General features: G+C 29.4%; 1 protein-coding gene across 1 annotated transcript in view; it reads left to right on the top strand.

The window, feature by feature from the left end:
• The window catches only part of LOC114938581 (glutamate receptor ionotropic, kainate 2), a 210,933-nt gene that overhangs the window by 10,826 nt on the left and 178,099 nt on the right, over window positions 1-22,008 (top strand). The window contains exon 2 of the mRNA XM_085487905.1: window positions 1,457-1,783. Within this exon, the coding sequence (XP_085344031.1) occupies window positions 1,711-1,783 (73 nt within the window). The 5' untranslated portion in view covers window positions 1,457-1,710. The remainder of the gene's footprint in view (window positions 1-1,456; window positions 1,784-22,008) is intronic.

The following is a 22,008-nucleotide window of genomic DNA, read 5'->3' as shown; positions in this document are numbered from 1 at the left end:
TTCTCCCGTCGGGAAAATTTGTTCCGATTCTACAACTAAATTTTTCTCCGTCTCTCTCTCTATCGTAACAGAGTTTTTAAGTACGAAATTCTGTCTGTCGCGTATCTGGAGAGGGCAATCGAAGTCATCGAAAATTTCGCGCGACACTGGGTATCTCTCGTGGTATCTTCGACGACGTAACGACGGAAGGTCGTATCTACCGGGAAGGTTAAAGGCCGAGCTCCCTTTTTTCCATCTCCCCTATGGAAAATGCACCTCCGGGAGTGGAAACGCGATTTTGTCCCGGAGAGTGAACCGTACCGAGGATGCCCCTTTATCTCGACCTCTTCGAGGTCTGGCGCAAATAAATGTAAACTGGACCCTCTGGTTCCAACAGTGTTGATGCACTGCCGACTATGTTAAAAAGTCTAGAGCAGGGTTTCTCAATCTTGTCTCTCTAAACTGTCATTTTAAGAATGTAGGTGTGACATTATTAAAAAAAAAACAAAGTTGTCTGTCCCTCTTCTTTTTTTTTTTTTTTATTCTACTAGGTATCTACTATCATTTTTTATATATTTTTGAAACATTTTAAATTTTCAGGCGAATTAATTTTTTAAATACTATTTTAAAAACTAGAAATATAGAGAAAGCAAAATAAAAATGCATCTTATCAATATTCAATTATTTAAATTTCAATTCGATTTAATAAATAAATTGTATGCCTCTATTTTTTTATTATACCTCTAATTGTACCTCTTTTTAAATAGAAATGATGTGTATAGCAACTTATTAATGTTGTTATTTCTGAGAAATGTACTTGTAGACTCGTGCTATTTAAGCAATGAAATTTTTAAAGAAAAGCCTTCGGCAGATTGTACATTGCCTGATTTAGATTCTGGATTTATGAAGTCGATAATTTAACGTCTGCATTGCGTTCTCCAGTAAATGTTCGTTAAACCAGAAGGGTATATTAATGAATAAGTATGAGCGATGTTGCAATATCTCTGTGCAGGCGTGGGCGAGAAAACAGAAGAAATATTACAAAAATTTTATTTATCCAGGAGAGAGAAAATACAACATTACAAAAATCGTATTCCTCTATCGCGCATATCTACAAGTGCATATTGTGACAGTTTATAATTTTCGACTTCTTTATATATATATATATTTTTTTTTAAAACATTTTAAATTCTCAGGCGAATTAATTTTTTAAATACTATTTTAAATACTAGAAATATAGAAAAACCAAAATAAAAATGCATCTTACTAATATTTAATTATTTAAATTTCAATTCGATTTAATAAATAAATTGTATACCTCTATTTTTTTATTATACCTCTAATTGTACCTCTTTTTAAATAGAATACTTTATATATATATTTTATCTGTTAAAATAAATATCATCTTTTGTGAAACTCGTGATTTTTATTCGAGCGCTTATATATTATTGCAAGTTTTTTCTGTCCTTCTTTTCAGATTGTGCACGGGAAAGAAGATGATGGTCATCTAAGAATCCTCTCCGACGTGCGACGAGTCTTTGAGGATGTGCAGTTCTGTGTTAAAGTGTCGGTGAGAGAGGAGCAGCCTCGCGTATATATATATATATATATCTATATATATATATATCTATGATTTCCTTTTCTTTCCTTTATTGCGCTTTATCTTACGGGAAATCCGCACGAACGATGTCATAGCCGTCCGAAGTGCGAACTGTCTTCACGTCGGACACGATGGCACTGTTGTTCGCCCTAATCGTTATTTCGATCACTACTGCCATGTCGCTGCCGCCGGTCATTAGAATCGGTGAGTACCAATTTATATATCAATTTTTTCGAATTTATTTATTATGCACGAGATACAATCAGGGTTGGGCAGATATTTCCAAACAAAATATTTAAATACAAGAGACGAGATACTGTTTGAAACATATTTAAATACTAATTGTATTTAAATACATTTATAAATACAATTATTTTTTTAATTTTCTGATTATGTACTATATACTTAATATTAAAGTAATTACAAAAATAAGTTTATTTATTTGAACTTTAAACTTTATAAAATAATAATAATTAAAATAAACATATAATAGTATATATTATATTATATATGTATAATAACATTATCATATTCGAAATACTTGATTATTCGGTATTTAAATAAGACACATTTAAATACGTATCTCAGATACTTTTAGATACATATCTGTCCAACCCTGGATATAATTATCATGGCTTAAAATACTTCTGTCATCTGAAATGGCACTTTTTGATAATCTATAGCTAAATAAATACTCAATAAATAGTCAAGCATCTGTTAAGTACATAAATAATTAAAAATTGTTCACGAAACATCTTATGAAGTTTTAAAAACGAAAATCTGTCATTCTTCTCTTCCTCGTTGAAACTATAGTTTTCAAGCTTCGAAAATATTTTTGCGATTTATTAACAGGCGATGTGTTTTTTTTTTTTTTTTTTTTTTTTTTTTTTATTTCTACCGACATTTTTCGTCGTGACTTATGGTTTTACGAGCAACCGTTGATATCACGGATTGCCACTGTACAAAAAACGAACCTGTCACTATGCATAGTTCGCTCTTGGACTGTCAATTAGTTCGGTCATTCGCGCGAAATTGTCCAATCTTTTGTTATATTCCCGCAAAAAAGCCATCAGCGATCAATTGTACGGTAGAATTTGTTATATAAAATCCATGGTTTTTCTGCGCAAATAGAATAGCAAATGACTGAGCTTACAACAACGAGAAATGGTATAAATTAATATCTACGAAAAGATGGCAATTTTGGGAGTTAAAAAAATTATTTTTATCATCTTTATTATGAATAATAGATATATTAATTATATAGAGAGAGAATATATATAATAATATATATTATATAATTAATATATCTTATTTTTTTTATATACATATATTTTCGATATATTAATACATCAAAAAATATATAATAAATATTTTCAAAAATTTTATGTATTATTTTATATATTAATTTATTTATATATTTTTTATCTATAAATAAATAAATATATATATATATATATATATATTTATAGAATATTTATACATAAATAAATTAATATATAAGATAATACATAAAATTTTTGATAATATTTATTAAAGATAATAAACAAACTCTTATTAGAATTATGATAAAATATTCTTACGATGAAGTGTCTGGTGGAGCAGCGCGTAAAAGATTTCGAGTTTTCTCAGGTTCCGCGAACTCATCAAGTCAGAGTCAGTCTCAGAGAGACTTCGATCTTCTCTCTGTCCGCAACTTTTTCAGCAGTCATAGGTCGCGAAGTTGGCCGAAACTTTCGGCAGGTAGAGATGTGCCGTCGCAATTCGAGAATTATAGGGAGAGAATCGTTAAAGAGAAACACGGGATCGAATCTTCACCTGTTACCGCGCGCGACTTTATCAGTATACAGGTATATGGAAGGGATCTCATTAGTATTCCAAAGGGTTTCGGATGGGCGTAGAACAAACGTGTTCGTGCGTGGGATGCCAGGCTTCGACTTCGGCATCCCTTCGTAGAAATTGACACGCATACAGTACCTTCCACAAGTTTGGAAACATCTTAGATTATTTTACAGTTAAACAATCGCATGGCAGCGATCTGTCATAAATAAAAATGTCATTTAATTATTTTACGATTTATCCATACAAAAAATCTGCACAGATCGCTGTTTGTGAAAGGTACTGCAATAAATAACAAATGTTAATTTATAAGACTGTTTTTTGTCATCATGACTAATAATATTTTAAATAATATACTGATAAAAAATATTTCATTGAGTATATATTCTTGCATGTTACAAATATCTAATTAAAAAATATTTCTTTAAAAAATTTTTCTCTTAAATGAAGAGGACTCTTTTGACAGATCTGTGCAGATTTTTTGTATGAATAAATCGTAAAATATTTAAATGACATTTTTATTTATGCCAGATCGCTGTCATGTAATTTTTTTACTGTAAGATGTTTCCAAACTTGTAAAGAGCAACACATCCCATTAAGTATATATTCTTGCATGTCACAAATATCTAATTAAAGAATATTTCTTTAGAGAATTTTTCTCTTAAATAAAGAGAATTCTTTTGACAGATCTGTGCAGATTTTTTGTATGAATAAATCGTAAAATACTTAAATGACATTTTTATTTATGACAGATCGCTGTCATGCAATTTTTTTACTGTAAGATGTTTCCAAACTTGTAAAAAGCAACACATCCCATTAAGTATATATTCTTGCATGTCACAAATATCTAATTAAAGAATATTTCTTTAGAGAATTTTTCTCTTAAATAAAGAGAATTCTTTTGACAGATCTGTGCAGATTTTTTGTATGAATAAATCGTAAAATACTTAAATGACATTTTTATTTATGACAGATCGCTGTCATGCAATTTTTTTACTGTAAGATGTTTCCAAACTTGTAAAAGGCAACACATCCCATTAAGTATATATTCTTGCATGTCACAAATATCTAATTAAAGAATATTTCTTTAGAGAATTTTTCTCTTAAATAAAGAGGATTTTTTTGACAGATCTGTGCAAATTTTTTGTATGAATAAATCGTAAAATACTTAAATGACATTTTTATTTATGCCAGATCGCTGTCATGTAATTTTTTTACTGTAAGATGTTTCCAAACTTGTAAAGGGCAACACACCCCCTTAAGTATATATTCTTGCATGTCACAAATATCTAATTAAAAAATATTTTTTTAAAGAATTTTTCTCTTAAATAAAGAGGATTTTTTTGACAGATCTGTGCAGATTTTTTGTACGAATAAATCGTAAAATATTTAAATGACATTTTTCTTTCTGACAGAGCCCCATGCAATTATTTAACTATAAAATATAAAGTATTCCCAAACTTGTGAAGGTTACTGTAGGTATATACACGTGTGTGTCGCGTTATTCGCAGCCGAATAGACACGCATGTACGTAAGTCGAGAGTCGGGGCTCGAGTTAAGTCGCTGACGGCAGGAAAGTTCTCCGTCGATCTAATTGGTTAAATTTCCGCGAGGCGACCGCGCCTCGGGGGAAACTTGTCCGCAATTTCCTATGATGTCGTAGCGAGAGAATGAAGAGAGAGCGATAAGGCGAAAGCAGCACACGGGACTTGTGTGTCAGACGGAGCGCGCCCGCGTCTTATGTAAGACGAATGGGAAACCCGAAAGAAGGAGAGTAAGGTATATCCCTCAGGGGGATACTCTCCCGAGGATATATCTCTCTCTTCGCCTCTTGGCATCTCTCGACACACACGCGTCTTTTTCTCGCATCTTCCTCTCTCGTTTCGAGAGATCGCGAAGAAAATACCAGGGATATTATGTATTCATGCCCGCTACCATAATCTTTCTCGCATTTGGGGAACGTAATTGAAATATCTATTACGATACGTGTCCGAAAGTTGTGCAACGCGAAAGTAAATATATACAAAAGGCCGTGATTAGGATTAATAATTCAGCCATGTGGTGCCAGGGAAAAAATCAATTTTTATATGTTCGAAAAAGAGAGAGAGAGAAAAGATGAAAATACATATAGAAGTTACATGACTCTTTCTCGAATAAAAGTTGTACGTGTACGGGGGGTTGTTATGCAAAGTGAAAAATTTTCCACCTCGCTGCAGCCTTCAGCAATAAAAAGGATAGAATGGTTTTAATATATTTTTTGCGTTCTAGTATTTTTTTTCGATGACATCTGAAGCTAAATTTAAGATCTTAAGCTGATTGCGAGTTAAGCTGGGTGAATCTCCTATTTCTTATCAAGCGCAAATTGAAAGATCTTCGATGTCTTACAGATAATCGAGAAAAAAAAAGAAACAAGATTGATTTAAAATTTATATGCTGCTTTAATCTTGAAATTATCATACTATGAATTTAATAAATAATACAAGATTGTTTGTATTTTACACAATTATTAAGTTTTAGAATAATGATAAAACTAAATAAATAAAAATATCATAAAGTATTATAATATTAAAATTATAAGTATATATATATATATATATATATATATATAATAATTATTTTATTATTTATTTTATTATATTTTATTATTTATGCAAATGTTACATTTTTTACAATATTTTCACGGTTCGTTAATTAAAAATGTTCTTTAAAAAAAATGAAAATATTGAAAAGTATTTATTTGTAATCAATAAGTAAAGTAGAACCGAAATTTTATGAACACATGGCCAATGAGCTGTTAACAACCTACATAAAAATACACTCAATACAAAATGGAATTTATTTACGCATCTCATAATTCTGAACAAAATGTCAAATATAAATGTGGCTAAATTTTTTTCTTCAAAATTTGTTGTTTATTTACATGTTTACAAATGTTTACAAAATTTTTGACAAATTTTTTTACATATTTATTCACATATCTGTTTCAACCTACGTTTATTTATTTCAACTTGGAATTAAAAAACAGCTTCCCAGATAAACACGTTTTAAAATCACACTTTCAAAAATTTATTAAAAATACCCATATGATTTCATTAACATTGAATTTAATATTTAATTCATAATTTTTTTCCTCGCATTCGATTTTGCAGCTCTACAAAACATTTTTGATATTATTAATGCAAGTTATCGATAATCCTTTCGTAAAACAGTTGCAGGCACACAAGAAAAAGACTGATTATTATTATCACCTAGATATTAAATTATATCTGAACTATATTAGACTTATAGTGAAATAAAATTTGCTGAGAAAATTATTACGCGTGCATTCAATCAAAATGCACGTTAATATATTGTTACTAATAATTTCATTAATGGCACACACAAATAATATATTATTACTAATAATACTAATGAATTAATTCTACTATAATTTATTATTCGTATGCTGGTCCAAATTAATATTATCTGCTTTAATATTATTACTTTTGAAATCAAAAGCATTCTAGTTGCAGTGCCAACGTTATATGCAGTAAATTACGGATGCACATATAGGATAATACGCGATACTCATCACCGTATAATATTTTCGTAGAGAATTTTCTTTGTTTGCGATTTTATGACATAAAGGACTCGCGCGCAGATAAGGGTTGGTTGGGGGATGACAAGGAGGGAGATCGGATTAACGTAATTCCGAATGGCTTCGCGAAGTGGAAATGGTGAAAGGGAAAAAGGTCACGGGAGCGCGAATACTCAATAACGATCAAGATATCTTCAGCAAACACTGGGCTGGGATGGAACTATATAAATGCATCGCTTCCGCGTAGTTTCCGCGAGCTGGGAATGATATGATTTGCGAATATGCAATGCTGAATCAACTGTCACGAAAGATTTGCGACGAGTGCTTTAATGTGTCAGGAATATATGATAAATTCTCTAATGCGACGAATGAAAAATAATTCGCAGTTCTGATAAAAATTTTAAATTCGTTGTTTTTCTTAAATAACATATTCTCTGAATCTTTAAGTTCGTCATTTTTCGAACCTTTATCAGAGTCGTATCACTTATTTAAATAGTATAGTTTAATATTGTAATAGTCATACAGGCTTGTATTATTATAAAAAAAGGAGAAAAAATATTCAGCCATTAAAGAATTTATGAAAGTCCGAGCGAGAGTCTGAAAATTTCGTTGTTTTTCTGAAATGACATATTCTCTGAATCTTTAAGTTCGTCATCTTTCAAACTCTTTATCAGAGTCGTATCACTTATTTAAATAGTATAGTTTAATATTGTAATAGTCATACAGGCTTGTATTATTATAAAAAAAGGAGAAAAAATATTCAGCCATTAAAGAATTTATGAAAGTCGAGCAAGAGTCTGAAAATTTCGTTGTTTTTCTGAAATGACATATTCTCTGAATCTTTAAAGTTCGTCATCTTTCAAACCTTTATCAGAGTCGTATCACTTATTTAAATAGTATAGTTTAATATTGTAATAGTCATACAGGCTTGTATTATTATAAAAAAAAGGAGAAAAAATAATTCAGCCATTAAAGAATTTATGAAAGTCGAGCGAGAGTCTGAAAATTTCGTTGTTTTTCTTAAATGACATATTCTCTGAATCTTTAAATTCGTCATCCTTCAAACCTTTATCAGAGTCGTATCACTTATTTAAATAGTATAGTTTAATATTGTAATAGTCATACAGGCTTGTATTATTATAAAAAAAAGGAGAAAAAATATTCAGCCATTAAAGAATTTATGAAAGTCGAGCGAGAGTCTGAAAATTTCGTTGTTTTTCTGAAATGACATATTCTCTGAATTTTTAAGTTCGTCATCTTTCAAACCTTTATCAGAGTCGTATCACTTATTTAAATAGCATAGTTTAATATTGTAATAGTCATACAGGCTTGTATTATTACAAAAAAAGGAGAAAAAATATTCAGCCATTAAAGAATTTATGAAAGTCCAGCGAGAGTCTGAAAATTTCGTTGTTTTTCTGAAATGACATATTCGTAAATCTTTAAGTTCGTCATCTTTCAAATCTTTATCAGAGTCGTATCACTTATTTAAATAGCATAGTTTAATATTGTAATAGTCATACAGGCTTGTATTATTATAAAAAAAGGAGAAAAAATATTTAGCCATTAAAGAATTTATGAAAGTCGAGCGAGAGTCTGAAAATTTCGTTGTTTTTCTGAAATGACATATTCTCTGAATTTTTAAGTTTGTCATCTTTCAAACCTTTATGAGAGTCGTATCACTTATTTAAATAGTATAGTTTAATATTGTAATAGTCATACAGGCTTGTATTATTACAAAAAAAGGAAAAAAATATTCAGCCATTAAAGAATTTATGAAAGTCGAGCGAGAGTCTGAAAATTTCGTTGTTTTTCTGAAATGACATATTCTCTGAATCTTTAAGTTCGTCATCTTTCAAACCTTTATCAGAGTCGTGTCACTTATTTAAATAGTATAGTTTAATATTGTAATAGTCATACAGGCTTGTATTATTATAAAAAAAAGGAGAAAAAATATTCAGCCATTAAAGAATTTATGAAAGTCCAGCGAGAGTCTGAAAATTTCGTTGTTTTTCTTAAATGACATATTCTCTGAATCTTTAAATTCGTCATCCTTCAAACCTTTATCAGAGTCGTATCACTTATTTAAATAGTATAGTTTAATATTGTAATAGTCATACAGGCTTGTATTATTATAAAAAAAAGGAAAAAAAATATTCAGCCATTAAAGAATTTATGAAAGTCGAGCGAGAGTCTGAAAATTTCGTTGTTTTTCTGAAATGACATATTCTCTGAATCTTTAAATTTGTCATCTTTCAAACCTTTATCAGAGTCGTATCACTTATTTAAATAGTATAGTTTAATATTGTAATAGTCATATAGGCTCGTATTATTATAAAAAAAGGAGAAAAAATATTCAGCCATTAAAGAATTTATGAAAGTCGAGCGAGAGTCTGAAAATTTCGTTGTTTTTCTGAAATAACATATTCGTAAATCTTTAAGTTCGTCATCTTTCAAATCTTTATCAGAGTCGTATTACTTATTTAAATAGTATAGTTTAATATTGTAATAGTCATACAGGCTTGTATTATTATAAAAAAAGGAGAAAAAATAAAATTCAGCCATTAAAGAATTTATGAAAATCGAGCAAGAGTCTGAAAATTTCGTTGTTTTTCTGAAATGACATATTCTCTGAATCTTTAAGTTCGTCATCCTTCAAACCTTTATCAGAGTCGTATCACTTATTTAAATAGTATAGTTTAATATTGTAATAGTCATACAGGCTTGTATTATTACAAAAAAAAGGAAAAAAATATTCAGCCATTAAAGAATTTATGAAAGTCGAGCGAGAGTCTGAAAATTTCGTTGTTTTTCTGAAATGACATATTCTCTGAATCTTTAAGTTCGTCATCTTTCAAACCTTTATCAGAGTCGTGTCACTTATTTAAATAGTATAGTTTAATATTGTAATAGTCATACAGGCTTGTATTATTATAAAAAAAAGGAAAAAAAATATTCAGCCATTAAAGAATTTATGAAAGTCCAGCGAGAGTCTAAAAATTTCGTTGTTTTTCTGAAATGACATATTCTCTGAATCTTTAAGTTCGTCATCCTTCAAATCTTTATCAGAGTCGTATTACTTATTTAAATAGTAGGTATAGTTTAATATTGTAATAGTCATACAGGTTTCTTGGAAGGTATTATTATAAAAGAAAAGAGAAAAAATATTCAGCCATTAAAGAATTTATGATAGTCGCGCGAGAGTCTGAAAATTTCATGATACGACGCTGCGCGATGTTTTTCGCGTTTTAAGTAAACCATTTACAGGAGTGAGAGAGGCGCCGCGAAATTCTTACTACTTCTTAGAATAAGAGTTTTACCAAATTTACGTGCTGGGAGAAACGTGAGGCTGCAATTCTACGACCACTTTTTCCTCCATTGTTACCCGAGGTATGTACAAAGCGTGCGCATTTCCCAAATGCGAGTTCATGAATCGCAGCGAGTTGCACACAGCTGCACACCACATGTCTCGCTATTTTCCCGTAGAAATTTTCCCGAGCTTTTTCCCAGATCCACACAGCGTGGATTCCGATTAGAACACCAAAATTTGTCTCAAATTGGGCTGTATATCGTATATATTGCGATATCAATTCGAAATCCCATTTTTATTTTCGATACTTCGATTTAGAAATAAAACAGAAACGGATGCGGAAATTCGCATCTTTTTTTTTTTGATAGATTAGATTAATAAAATCGAGTATATATTTTTATAGAATCGGATAAGGAAATCCTATTTTTATACTAGCTATTGAATTCTCCCAATAGGATAAAAAATAAAAGTGTATTAGTTTTTTGCTTACCGCTATGCAACTTCCTCGCAAAAAATTTTAAATGTCCAGAGATAGGATGTAAAAGCTGGTGAAGCGTGATTGTGAATCGTAAGATGGAAATAATGTTAGTTTATCGTCTTAAAAAATTTCTCTCTGATTTTTTCTATCGCTATAAAAAATTCAGAATATTTAACTGAGATTTCTTGATTCTATTTGATTAATCCAGAGTTTCAACAAAAACGGAATATCGACCAATGCTAATTGGACCGTTGCAAATTTTTATTTGGGCAAAGCTTTTTAAATATTCTAATTAATTATGTAATGTCGAATGGAAAAGAATTTTGAAAAAAATATTAGAAAAAGCAAGGATTTTTCATTTGGAAATCACATTTTTAAAACATGATACTTTTAAGCTGAATTTTTTAATTAATTCATTTAACTAATTTAAATTTAGATTTAAATTTTTTATTAATTTTTTGAGAGAAATCTAACCAGAACGAGATTAATTTCCAGTAATTGTCCTCTATACATAATAAACTGTTTTATAAAAATGATCGACGCAGTCACTTGTCGATACATCGCACTTTGAAAGTATTATAAGTGTCCGATCTCTCTTGTAGCATGCCGAAAAATTTTTAAATCCGCGAAAAATGCCCGGAACATCAAGCAGAGACGCCTGTAAGTTGGCTACTGTAGAAAAAGAAAAAAAAATAAACTTCAGCTTGTGCAGGCGCGAGTATAAACGAGCTTAATAAACTTCCCGAAACCTCTTCGGGAAGTAAATCGCCATCGTGCGTTGACAGCATCGAAGATTTATAAGTTGTTCGCGAGCGAGACGAAAGAATCATAATGTGCTTGAAAACTTATATAGTCAAGTATAATATGTATGTATATCATCACGCTTGTTCGCGCCCACATATTCGCAAGCACGAGTTCGGTTATCGCGGGAATATATTTCGTGTTACCTTAATTAATTGGATGATTTCATTTCATTTATGATATTTTTAATTTTAATATTTCATGTTTTTCACAATCAGACTTATTGAATATCATACAGGGAATTGCACTTTTCTCACGGATATTATTATTCCCAAATGGTAGAAAATATTGTATCGATTTATTTTTTGTATATAAATTTATATATTAATAATAATAATAATAATAATAAATAATAATAATATACATATATTTCTCTGTATCGTGTTGAACATGAAACTAAAATTGAAGTTGTCGCTGAGAATTCACAGAAATTGCGTGTCACGTCAACGTGTAAATGTGAAGAGATAATGGCGTACATGGAAGCTATTTTTCGTGAAAAGGATCACAATGCTTTCTGAATTTCCTTCAAGCGGAACATTACACGCTATTACAATATTAATTATATATAGGGTTGGGCAGATATGTATCTTAAAGTATTTGAGATACGTATTTAAATATGTATCTATTTAAATACAGTATTTAAATACCGAATAATTATGTATTTCAAAATTTCGTAATTTATTATTTCATTTAAATGTATCTTGTATTTAAATGTATTTTTATGTAATTACATATACAATATATGTTATATGTTATTATACATATATAATATAATATATGCTATTATATGTTTATTTTAATTATTATTATTTTATAAAGTTTAAAGTTGAAATAAATAAACTTATCTTTCAATATAATTCTACCGTCAGACTATATTATACTTAACATTAAAGTTACAATAAAATCATTTACTATTACTATTATTCAAAAAATTTTATTGTATAATCTAAAATAATAATAAATCTTTTTGAAATTACTTCAATTTTAAGTATATAGTATATAATCAGAAAATTAAAAAACTAATTGTATTTAAAAGTAATAAATGTATTTAAAAACAATTAGTATTTAAATATATTTCAAAACCAAAAAGTATATTTCAATAGTATTTAAATGTACGTCAAACAGTATTTTGTATCTTGTATTTAAATATTTAAAAGTATTTATAATTGTATTTAAATACAATTAGTATTTATAAATATATTTCAAAACCAAAGTACACTTCAATAGTATTTAAATATACGTCAAACAGTATCTTGTATATTGTATATAAATCTTGTTGAAATTATTTCAATTTTAAGTATATAGTATATAATTAGAAAATTAAAAAACTAATTGTATTTAAAAATAATTAGTATTTAAATATATTTCAAAACCAAAGTATATTTCAATAGTATTTAAATGTACGTCAAACAGTATCTTGTATCTTGTATTTAAATATTTAAAAGTATTTATAATTAAGTATTTAAATACAATTAGTATTTATAAATATATTTCAAAACCAAAGTACACTTCAATAGTATTTAAATATACGTCAAACAGTATCTTGTATATTGTATTTAAATATTTTGTATCAAAGTATCTGCCCAACCCAGTATATATACACGTATTAATATTGTACAATAACGTATATAGAATTAATTAGGGTCGATATAAAATGTAAAGAGATGTTAGAGGAGAAGTGACATAATTTTTGTGCGCACGTTAAAAAAGGGATCGACGATGAAGTCATCGGGCTTCGGCGGAACAGATCAATAAAGGCATCCTTATCGGGCTACCAGCACCGAGTTCTGCCATTAAAGCTCGGTGAAAATTACTTGAAGCGACTCTCTAGCAGATCCTATCGTTTGTCTAAGTAGTTTCCATAAAGAACCGGAATTCTCGCTCGCTCGTTTCGCGCGTTTCCGAGATGCTTTCCTCGCGCTACGTCGATAATCGAACTCGAAGGAATCGACGAGGAGGCGCGCAAGTCTTGTGAATCTTCTTCTCGCTTCTGAACTTCGACGGACGTAACTACTTCCGGTTAGGGCCTCGTCGCGTTGCCACGCTCGATTTCGCGTTTTTCTGTACGAAAAGGAACAGCCGGTCAGAAAATCCCGCCCGAGAGATCATCAGGATCATCGGGAAAGTTTGGATCGCGCAATTTTTTTCCAACGAAATCGTTTACGTCGAGCAGAGTTCTTTATTCGATCAAACGAGTTTGCAACTTTTCCCTTCGCAATTTGAATTTCACTAGAGAGATCTCGAATAATAGGCGTCTCGTTTTTTATTAAAAAAAAAAAAAAGATAATAAACAATAAAATTTTTTTTTCAGAAAATGCGAGGACGAGGGAGACAATTAGCCTCGCGAGCGTACATATATATATATATAGATCGGAAGATATTATTCGTAAAGCGTGAAATGGAATAATCGGGAAGTGTAATTTATGAGCGTTAATGCGTACACATACATTCTATACGAGGAGATACATTTCGAGTTAATGCGCGTTATAAAGCGACGATAAGATCGCGTTATAGCATTCGCTGGTATTTGCTCGATGCGAAATGCGCTTGCGTATGCGTTTGCATTGCACAGCTTAAAAGCGCATTGCAATAATGCCTTTGCACGACTCCTACGCGTATATAATCTGAAACTGAATCGAGAATGGAACATTAAAATTTTATTAATCTCATTTAATCTGTATTCTTTCTTCTCACACGGTTCGCGATTAAATGACTCGTTGGAAAAGAATTTTATTCTCATTTGAATTTCTCACTTATTTTTAGAATAATCTGTTCTCAAATAGACATTAAAGGGATATCATCTCACCTTAACAGGGGAATCTTCTAAATTAGTATCGTGTATTCCTAAATTATAAAAGTGATAAAATGGAATTTATTTTATTAATTTCTTTATTTGATTTTAAGTTAAATAATACACTGAAAAATTGTATCCTTAGTCTAAAAATTTTCCAATTATCGTCTTATCTTAATAAGAACAAAAACCTAAATCTAAACGTTAGTAACAGATATTTTTTATTTTTTTAAATACAGACAGAATAGAATTTTCAAAGCTGAATATTACATTAAAAATATATTTTTATTTTTAAGAATTTTCTCACTCTATTTTAAAATAGACGCTTTATTTTTTTTATGACTTTTCTTTAATCATTTTTTTTTACACGATTCAACGCTGAATAATGCAATGAGAAAATTATATTCTCATTCGAAGAATGTCCTTCTAAAAAAACACATGACCGTTTGTCATTAACAAAAAATACATTCTTAGTTAAAGGATAATTCTGGAAACACTTGAGAATATCTGTCCAGAGCGATTTTATATTATACAGTAAAATTGTATCCTTATTCAAAAAATTTTCCATTTATCTTAAAAAAAAAAAACCTTCTTAATCTAAACATTAGAAACAGATATTTCTAATTTTTTAAAATATAGACAGAATAGGATTTTCAAAGCTGAATATTGCATTAAAAATATATTTTTATTTTAAAAAATTTTCTCACTCTATTTCAAAATAGACGCTAAAAAAATTATTTTACTCTTTAAAAGGGAAATCCTCTAAACATTAATATATTTTTAATTTTTAAAAATGTAAACAAAATAAGATTAATTTTTTATTAATTTTCTTTAATCGTTTTTTTACACGATTCAACGCTGAATAATGCAATGAGAAAATTATATTCTCATTCGAAGAATGTCCCTCTAAAAAAACACATGACCGTTTGTCATTAACAAAAAATACATTCTTAGTTAAAGGATAATTCTGGAAACACTTGAGAATATCTGTCCAGAGCGATTTTATATTATACAGTCCTCTCACTTCGAGAGTCCAATATTTTCGGTGCGGAAACCTTCATAGATGAACGCTGTCTTATCGTCTTTTCGTCCCTCATGCTGTCTGCAGTCGCGTTGTTGCGAAGAATAATACGAGTTAAATGAAGATTCGATTAAATTGTCATTCCCGGTCTCTAATTCCGGACCGAATTCACAGTTTACATTCGACATTTCGCAGGTTCCGTTTCCGCTCGTCGTGTGTAACGAGTTTTCTAACTGTACCCTATTTTCTCGGGGAACAAGCGTCCATCGCGTTGCAATTTCCCTGGAGTACAGTAGTATAGTATGCGACTGCACTCGCGTGCCTCAGCATGAAAATGCGACCAATAATTTCATTCGCATTTAATTCTCTTCCCATTTTCACGTCAAAGAAATAAATCATTAGCGCGATGTAATTCCGCGAAGTAATAATGAAAGGTACAAGGCGCAAAAGAGAGGTTGCGCGCTTTATCAAGGTAACCGGTTGACAAGTGGTTTATTAATAGAATATTGCTTTGCGTGATAAGGTGATATACAGATTTTTAAACGTCGACTGACGCTTTGGGTATTATAAATATAATAACGGAGGCGTTATATATGTATACAAATGTATATACTTTATGTTTATGCATTTATGGATATCACTTCGGTATGTTGACAGGAGGTACAAATACATGGTATATTGCATGGTACCAGTATGTGATGGGGAACTCATATACCGGATACTTTAAAGAAAATATTTCTTCGATGCTGCGTTCGCAGAAATATTCTTGCGAAAATTGCTCCAAGACGTAACCAATAGGGAGATAAGCAATTTCAAAACAAATTTTTCAATATGTTATAGCTTTGATTCGTTCTCGTTTCTCATCATTTCTTTATCGAATGAAAGATCTTGGCTGCTGAGCGAGATTTTTGAAATGCAAAATAGAGGAAAACTTATATTACGGAGATCTTATACGAGTATAAATCTGATGAAATTCTGCTTGGAATGCTTGGACAATTATAATAACTCCTTTATTTAATCCAATTTTAATAAATATACTTTTTATTATAAATAAACTATTTTTATTAAACTAAAATTATAATTTATTCAATTATAATTTCTAAGTTTTAAAACTACACTTTTCAATATATTCACTTTGTTACAACTTTTTTTGAAAATTAAAATTAAAATTGTATTACTATTAAATCTATTTTATTGTAACACATTTATATCTTAACAAGTCAATTTGAATTTAAATTATATCTAATTTATTAATTATTACCTTTATAATAAATTTTTTCAACAACAATATAAAAAATATTATATTAAGTATATTCCCTCGTTATTAAATTAATTAACAAGTTGCTTATTTAATCTTCTAAAATACTGTCAGAAGCATAAAAGTAAGCGAAAGCAATCATAATTGTTATCTCGAAAGATCGTCGCAAAATTGAAAGCTTTCTAAGGATTCAGTCGCGAAAATGGCAAGTTCGTCATCGAATACCTCCTTTCGGATTATATATATATTATTTTATATTAAGTATTTCCGCGTACTCTCTCTCGTCGTGATTTTTCCCTCGCTTCCTCCGAGCAGTACCTCGAGAGCATTGATTTTTCCATCTGGCCCAAATGCTCGCAACAATAAGATTTTCGCGCCATTCAGCGCGCAAACTGAAGAGAAACGAGATAACTCATCACGTGGCGAGATCGGCGAGGTGTGCATATATATAGGTACATACGTATGTACACATGCCTTGCATCCAAAATGTCTCGGACGGATGACATTTCCCATGACGACCGTGACTGCAATTTTTCGCGACGAGGCCGGAAGCGGAGGTCGTATTTGAGGCACACGATAGCGAGACGCTCGCGGAATGTCTTACTGGCCGTTACTGCGCTTACGTGAAACATGACATAACCGGGTGCTCCACACGCGTTTTATTCACATATTTATCATGGTCGCGAGATGCGAGGAGGTTGACATAACACATGGTAAACGAAGGCGGTAAGGAAGAGTCGAGAGTTTTGCGCGCTCATTTGCCGGGTATCTATTTGTCTTTTACAACTGCACGCTGTGTATGATTATTCACTCTCTAACTCACTGTCGCGATACAATTGCTCCCTATAGCGCTCCTGGAATATTATTGTAGCTATATACGCTGAGAAAAATTATTGTATTTAATTTAATATGTTACGTTTAATTTTTAAATATTTTTATATCTTCAATTAACAAAATAATATCTAGTTGAAAGATTTAGTCAAATTAACACATTTTTTTTTTTCTACAAGAAATTTTTAAAAATAATAAATTAATATAAAATTAATAAATAGATCAATATATCAAATTAATAATAAATAAAATTGTTGGATAAAAATAAAATTGTCGTTCGAACACTTTCAATTGCTCCCTATAGCGCTCCTGGAATTATTATTGTAGCTATATACATTGAAAAAAATTATTCGTTCACTTGATTAAACCTTTCAACTGAATTACTATTTTGTTAATTGAACATATATATTGTATTTAATTTAATATGTTACGTTTAATTTAAATATTTTTATATCTTCAATTAACAAAATAATATCTAGTTGAAAGATTTAGTCAAATTAACACATTTTTTTCACTACAAGAAATTTTTAAAAATAATAAATTAATATAAAATTAATAAATAGATCAATATATCAAATTAATAATAAATAAAATTGTTGGATAAAAATAAAATTGTCGTTCGAACACTTTCAATTGCTCCTTATAGCGCTCCTGGAATTATTATTGTAGCTATATACACTGAAAAAAATTATTCGTTCACTTGATTAAACCTTTCAACTGAATTACTATTTTGTTAATTGAACATATATATTGTATTTAATTTAATATGTTACGTTTAATTTAAATATTATTATATCTTCAATTAACAAAATAATATCTAGTTGAAAGATTTAGTCAAATTAACACATTTTTTTCACTGTACAAAGAAATTTTAAAAAATAATAAATTAATATAAAATTAATAAATAGGTAAATATATCAAATTAATAATAAATAAAATTGTCGTTTGAATATTTTTAGATATTCAGGAAGAGAGATTAAAGATTTTAGGATATTTTCATTATACAATTATTCGGGAGCTTTCATATTTGATTATACTGTTTTTATATTTGTCACAAAGAGAGAAACGTTTAATTAAATTTGTAAAAGCCTTTTTGTAACATAAAATATTTTCGTGCAATTAGATTTTTTAACTTTTTGGATATTTTCTGACATATATCAAATGTCACTGTTTAATTATGCTTCCACAGAATTTCCTACAATGGGAACATTTTTCCAGAGATAGAACAGAACTTTTCCTAAATTTTTTGTGGCATTATGCCAGAACAAAAATTCATTGTACAGAATATATATTTGATTATGTAACTGTAGGAAGTTGATACCAAAATGTGGAGCACAGAACAATTATTTGTTCGCGACTTATTTGTGAATGCGGTTATTATTATAAAATGCACATTGCAATTAATTTCGAGTAAATTTCTTTCGCGATCTAGATATTTTGCAGAAATAATTTGTAACACATTTTTAATCATCTTCTTTTCCTGTTCTTTTATTTCAATTCACGCACATTCAACATAAAAAAATTTATTTTCTATTTTATTTCTGTTAAATTGCTAGAATTTGTTACAAAAAAAGTATTATACAGTATTATGTATATAAAAGAATATTTTCGTGCACAAATAAATAAAAAATGTAAAACACATATAATTATTTTATATGAGTATATATAATCAAAATAATTGAACAAAGGCCTTTTTTTCGAGCAAATTTTTTGACAATTAATTTATTATTAAAAAATAATACACTGCGGAAATTCGCAAAATTTGCTCGAAAAAAGGTCTTTGTTCAATTATTTCGATTATATATATTATTATCATTTGAGCCGATTTTTTTTTGTATTATATAGTTATCATTTTATTTTATATAAGATTTAATTTTTTTTTTAAATTTGTCTTTAAAGTTTAAAAAATTAATAACGTGTTCACATTATTTTATACTGGAAAAAAAATGTCGAATTGATTATTAAATAATTTGACTGCATATATTACAACGCAAACAGAACTATATTCAAGATAGATGACTGATAGATCGAGCACACAGTGTTAAAGCTCGATCAACTGTAATAAGAAATCGATCAGCTATAATAAGAAATTCGATGACATATATCTACATTAAATTATGAAGCGTGCTCACATATTTGCAGATTGCGATCGAACAGAAACTGATCGATTTCAAAGAGAATGTGAGATTAATAGGAATGCAATAACATCCGGTCGATTTAACCTTCAAATAAATATCGATAACGACACTCACTGACATCTCGGTGAAAGAAGACACAATCGCTTATAAGACATGAGGTGACAAAAAATGCGTTTAAAAGTAAAACGCATTTATGAGCTGTAGAAAAAGCAAATTTTTTTCCACATGCATGTATAATTAAACAGAGAGCGGCGCGATGCATAAAAGATTTTCACCCGGAATATCAATAATCGAACGGCCCGACAATTTTCACGCAAAAGAAAAAAAAACGAAAAAAAAAACAGGTCTCTTCTTGGTCTCTCTCTCTATAGCGTCCATTTATTTCCCAGCGTGTCGTCGGCAGTTTATCCTCGTAGCGATGTCCTCTCACGATATCTTGCTTTCTCTCGGTAATCCACGGACACAAAAGTGCACGTATACGTAGAAAAACGCACAAATACACCGACTGGTAAAACGCGGAAAAGGCGAAAGAGTCGGGATATATATATATACGTATACACGAAGTCTCGATGCAAAACGCTGAATTGCAATATCGGAATGTCTAGTTGGATAAGTATCGGCGGGCCTTGATCCATATCCTGCAACTTGCGCTTGATTGCATCGCGTTGCAACGCGCTTGTAACACCGATAATCAGTTGCGCGTATAAACATCGTCGGATAATAATTCGCGATGATGAGAGCACTCGTCGATGCGTTTTGCAGAGGAACTTTTCAGGCATTTCTCTGCTCTGCGGATTATTTTAACGTAATTATTTGAGACTCCAAGCACGTTTTTCTACATTTTTTATCGATCGATATATAGAGCCACTTTTAAGTAACTACGTGTTACTTTTATTTCATTTGTTAGTTATTATATAATCGATTAATTTCTTTAATGTGTTTAACTGTGATTCGCATTTTAATTTTTCTCTCATTTCAAACGAAAGTATTTTAATATTTCGAATATTTTGATTGAGAATAGAGTCTGTTGATTTTGTATAAGGAACTAGCTCGTCCTGCTGAGAGATCTGTTCTAGTATGCAATGCAAGAAAAACAAAAGAAGGAAAAACAGACTTTGTCTGTGGATTATTTAAATATAATCATATATATGTTTTAGAGCCATTAAAAATTTACATATATTTTAAATTTATTTATATATTTTATTTGAATTAATAGCTACTTTCAAGTAATCATGTATTATTTTATTTTAGTTACAATCGAATAATTTCCTTAAAGTGTCCAATTGTGATTTGTATTTTAATTTTCCTCTGATCTCAAATGCGAGCAAAATAATAATATTTCGACTGCTCTGGTTGAGTGTCTGCTAATCTTGCGTATAAAAAGCTAGCTTCTGTTGAAAAATCTGTTCTAATCTGCAATGCAAAAAAAGCAAGAGACCGAAAATCTCTGTCTGCGGATTATCTCAAACGCGACGAAAATATTAAAATATTTCGACTGTTTTGACTAAGAGTCAAGTTTGCTGATCTTGTATAAAGAGCTAACTCGACCTGTTGAGAAATTTGTTTCTATATAGTTTGCAGTACAAAAAAGTAAGAGAAAAAATCGGTTTACGGATTATTTAAGTCTAATCATATATATATAGGATATATATATATATATATATATATATATATATATTAAGATAAAATAAACTTGACACGTGATTACTTAAAGTAACTATTAATTAAATAAAATATCTAGAAATGGATTTTAGATAAATTTAATATATATATATATATATATATATATATATATTAAATTTATTTAATTTTATTTTAAATATTTTAAATAAATTTAATATATATATATATATATATATATATTAAATTTATTTAAAAGCATATATATATATATATATATATATATTAAGATAAAATAAACTTGACACGTGATTACTTAAAGTGACTATTAATTAAATAAAATATCTAGAAATGGATTTTAAATAAATTTAATATATATATATATATATTAAATTTATTTAAAATCCATTTCTAGATATTTTATTTAATTAATAGTCACTTTAAGTAATCACTTGTCAAGTTTATTTTATCTTAATTATCGAATAATTTCCTTAATGTGTTTACTTGTGTGATTTGCATTTTAATTTTTCTGTGATCTCAAACGCGAGGAAAGTATAATATTTCAACTGTTCTGATTAAAAGTCGAGTTTGCTGATCTTGTACAAAGCTCGTTTCCATTGAGAGATCTGTCCTAGTCTGCAATACAGGAAAAGCATTTTTTTCTTGTTTTTAAAATGCTTTCAACAGCATTCAATGAGAACGTCGACAGGCGACTTTTAACGGAACGGCGTATTGTCGTATAACGCTTTGTTAATTATAATAAAGATA

Source organism: Nylanderia fulva, unplaced genomic scaffold (genome assembly GCF_048542155.1).
Source record: "Nylanderia fulva isolate GAGA-0341 unplaced genomic scaffold, ASM4854215v1 Scaffold11, whole genome shotgun sequence".
In the NCBI taxonomy this organism is placed as follows: domain Eukaryota; kingdom Metazoa; phylum Arthropoda; class Insecta; order Hymenoptera; family Formicidae; genus Nylanderia; species Nylanderia fulva.
This window is presented reverse-complemented; position numbering and strand designations above follow the sequence as displayed.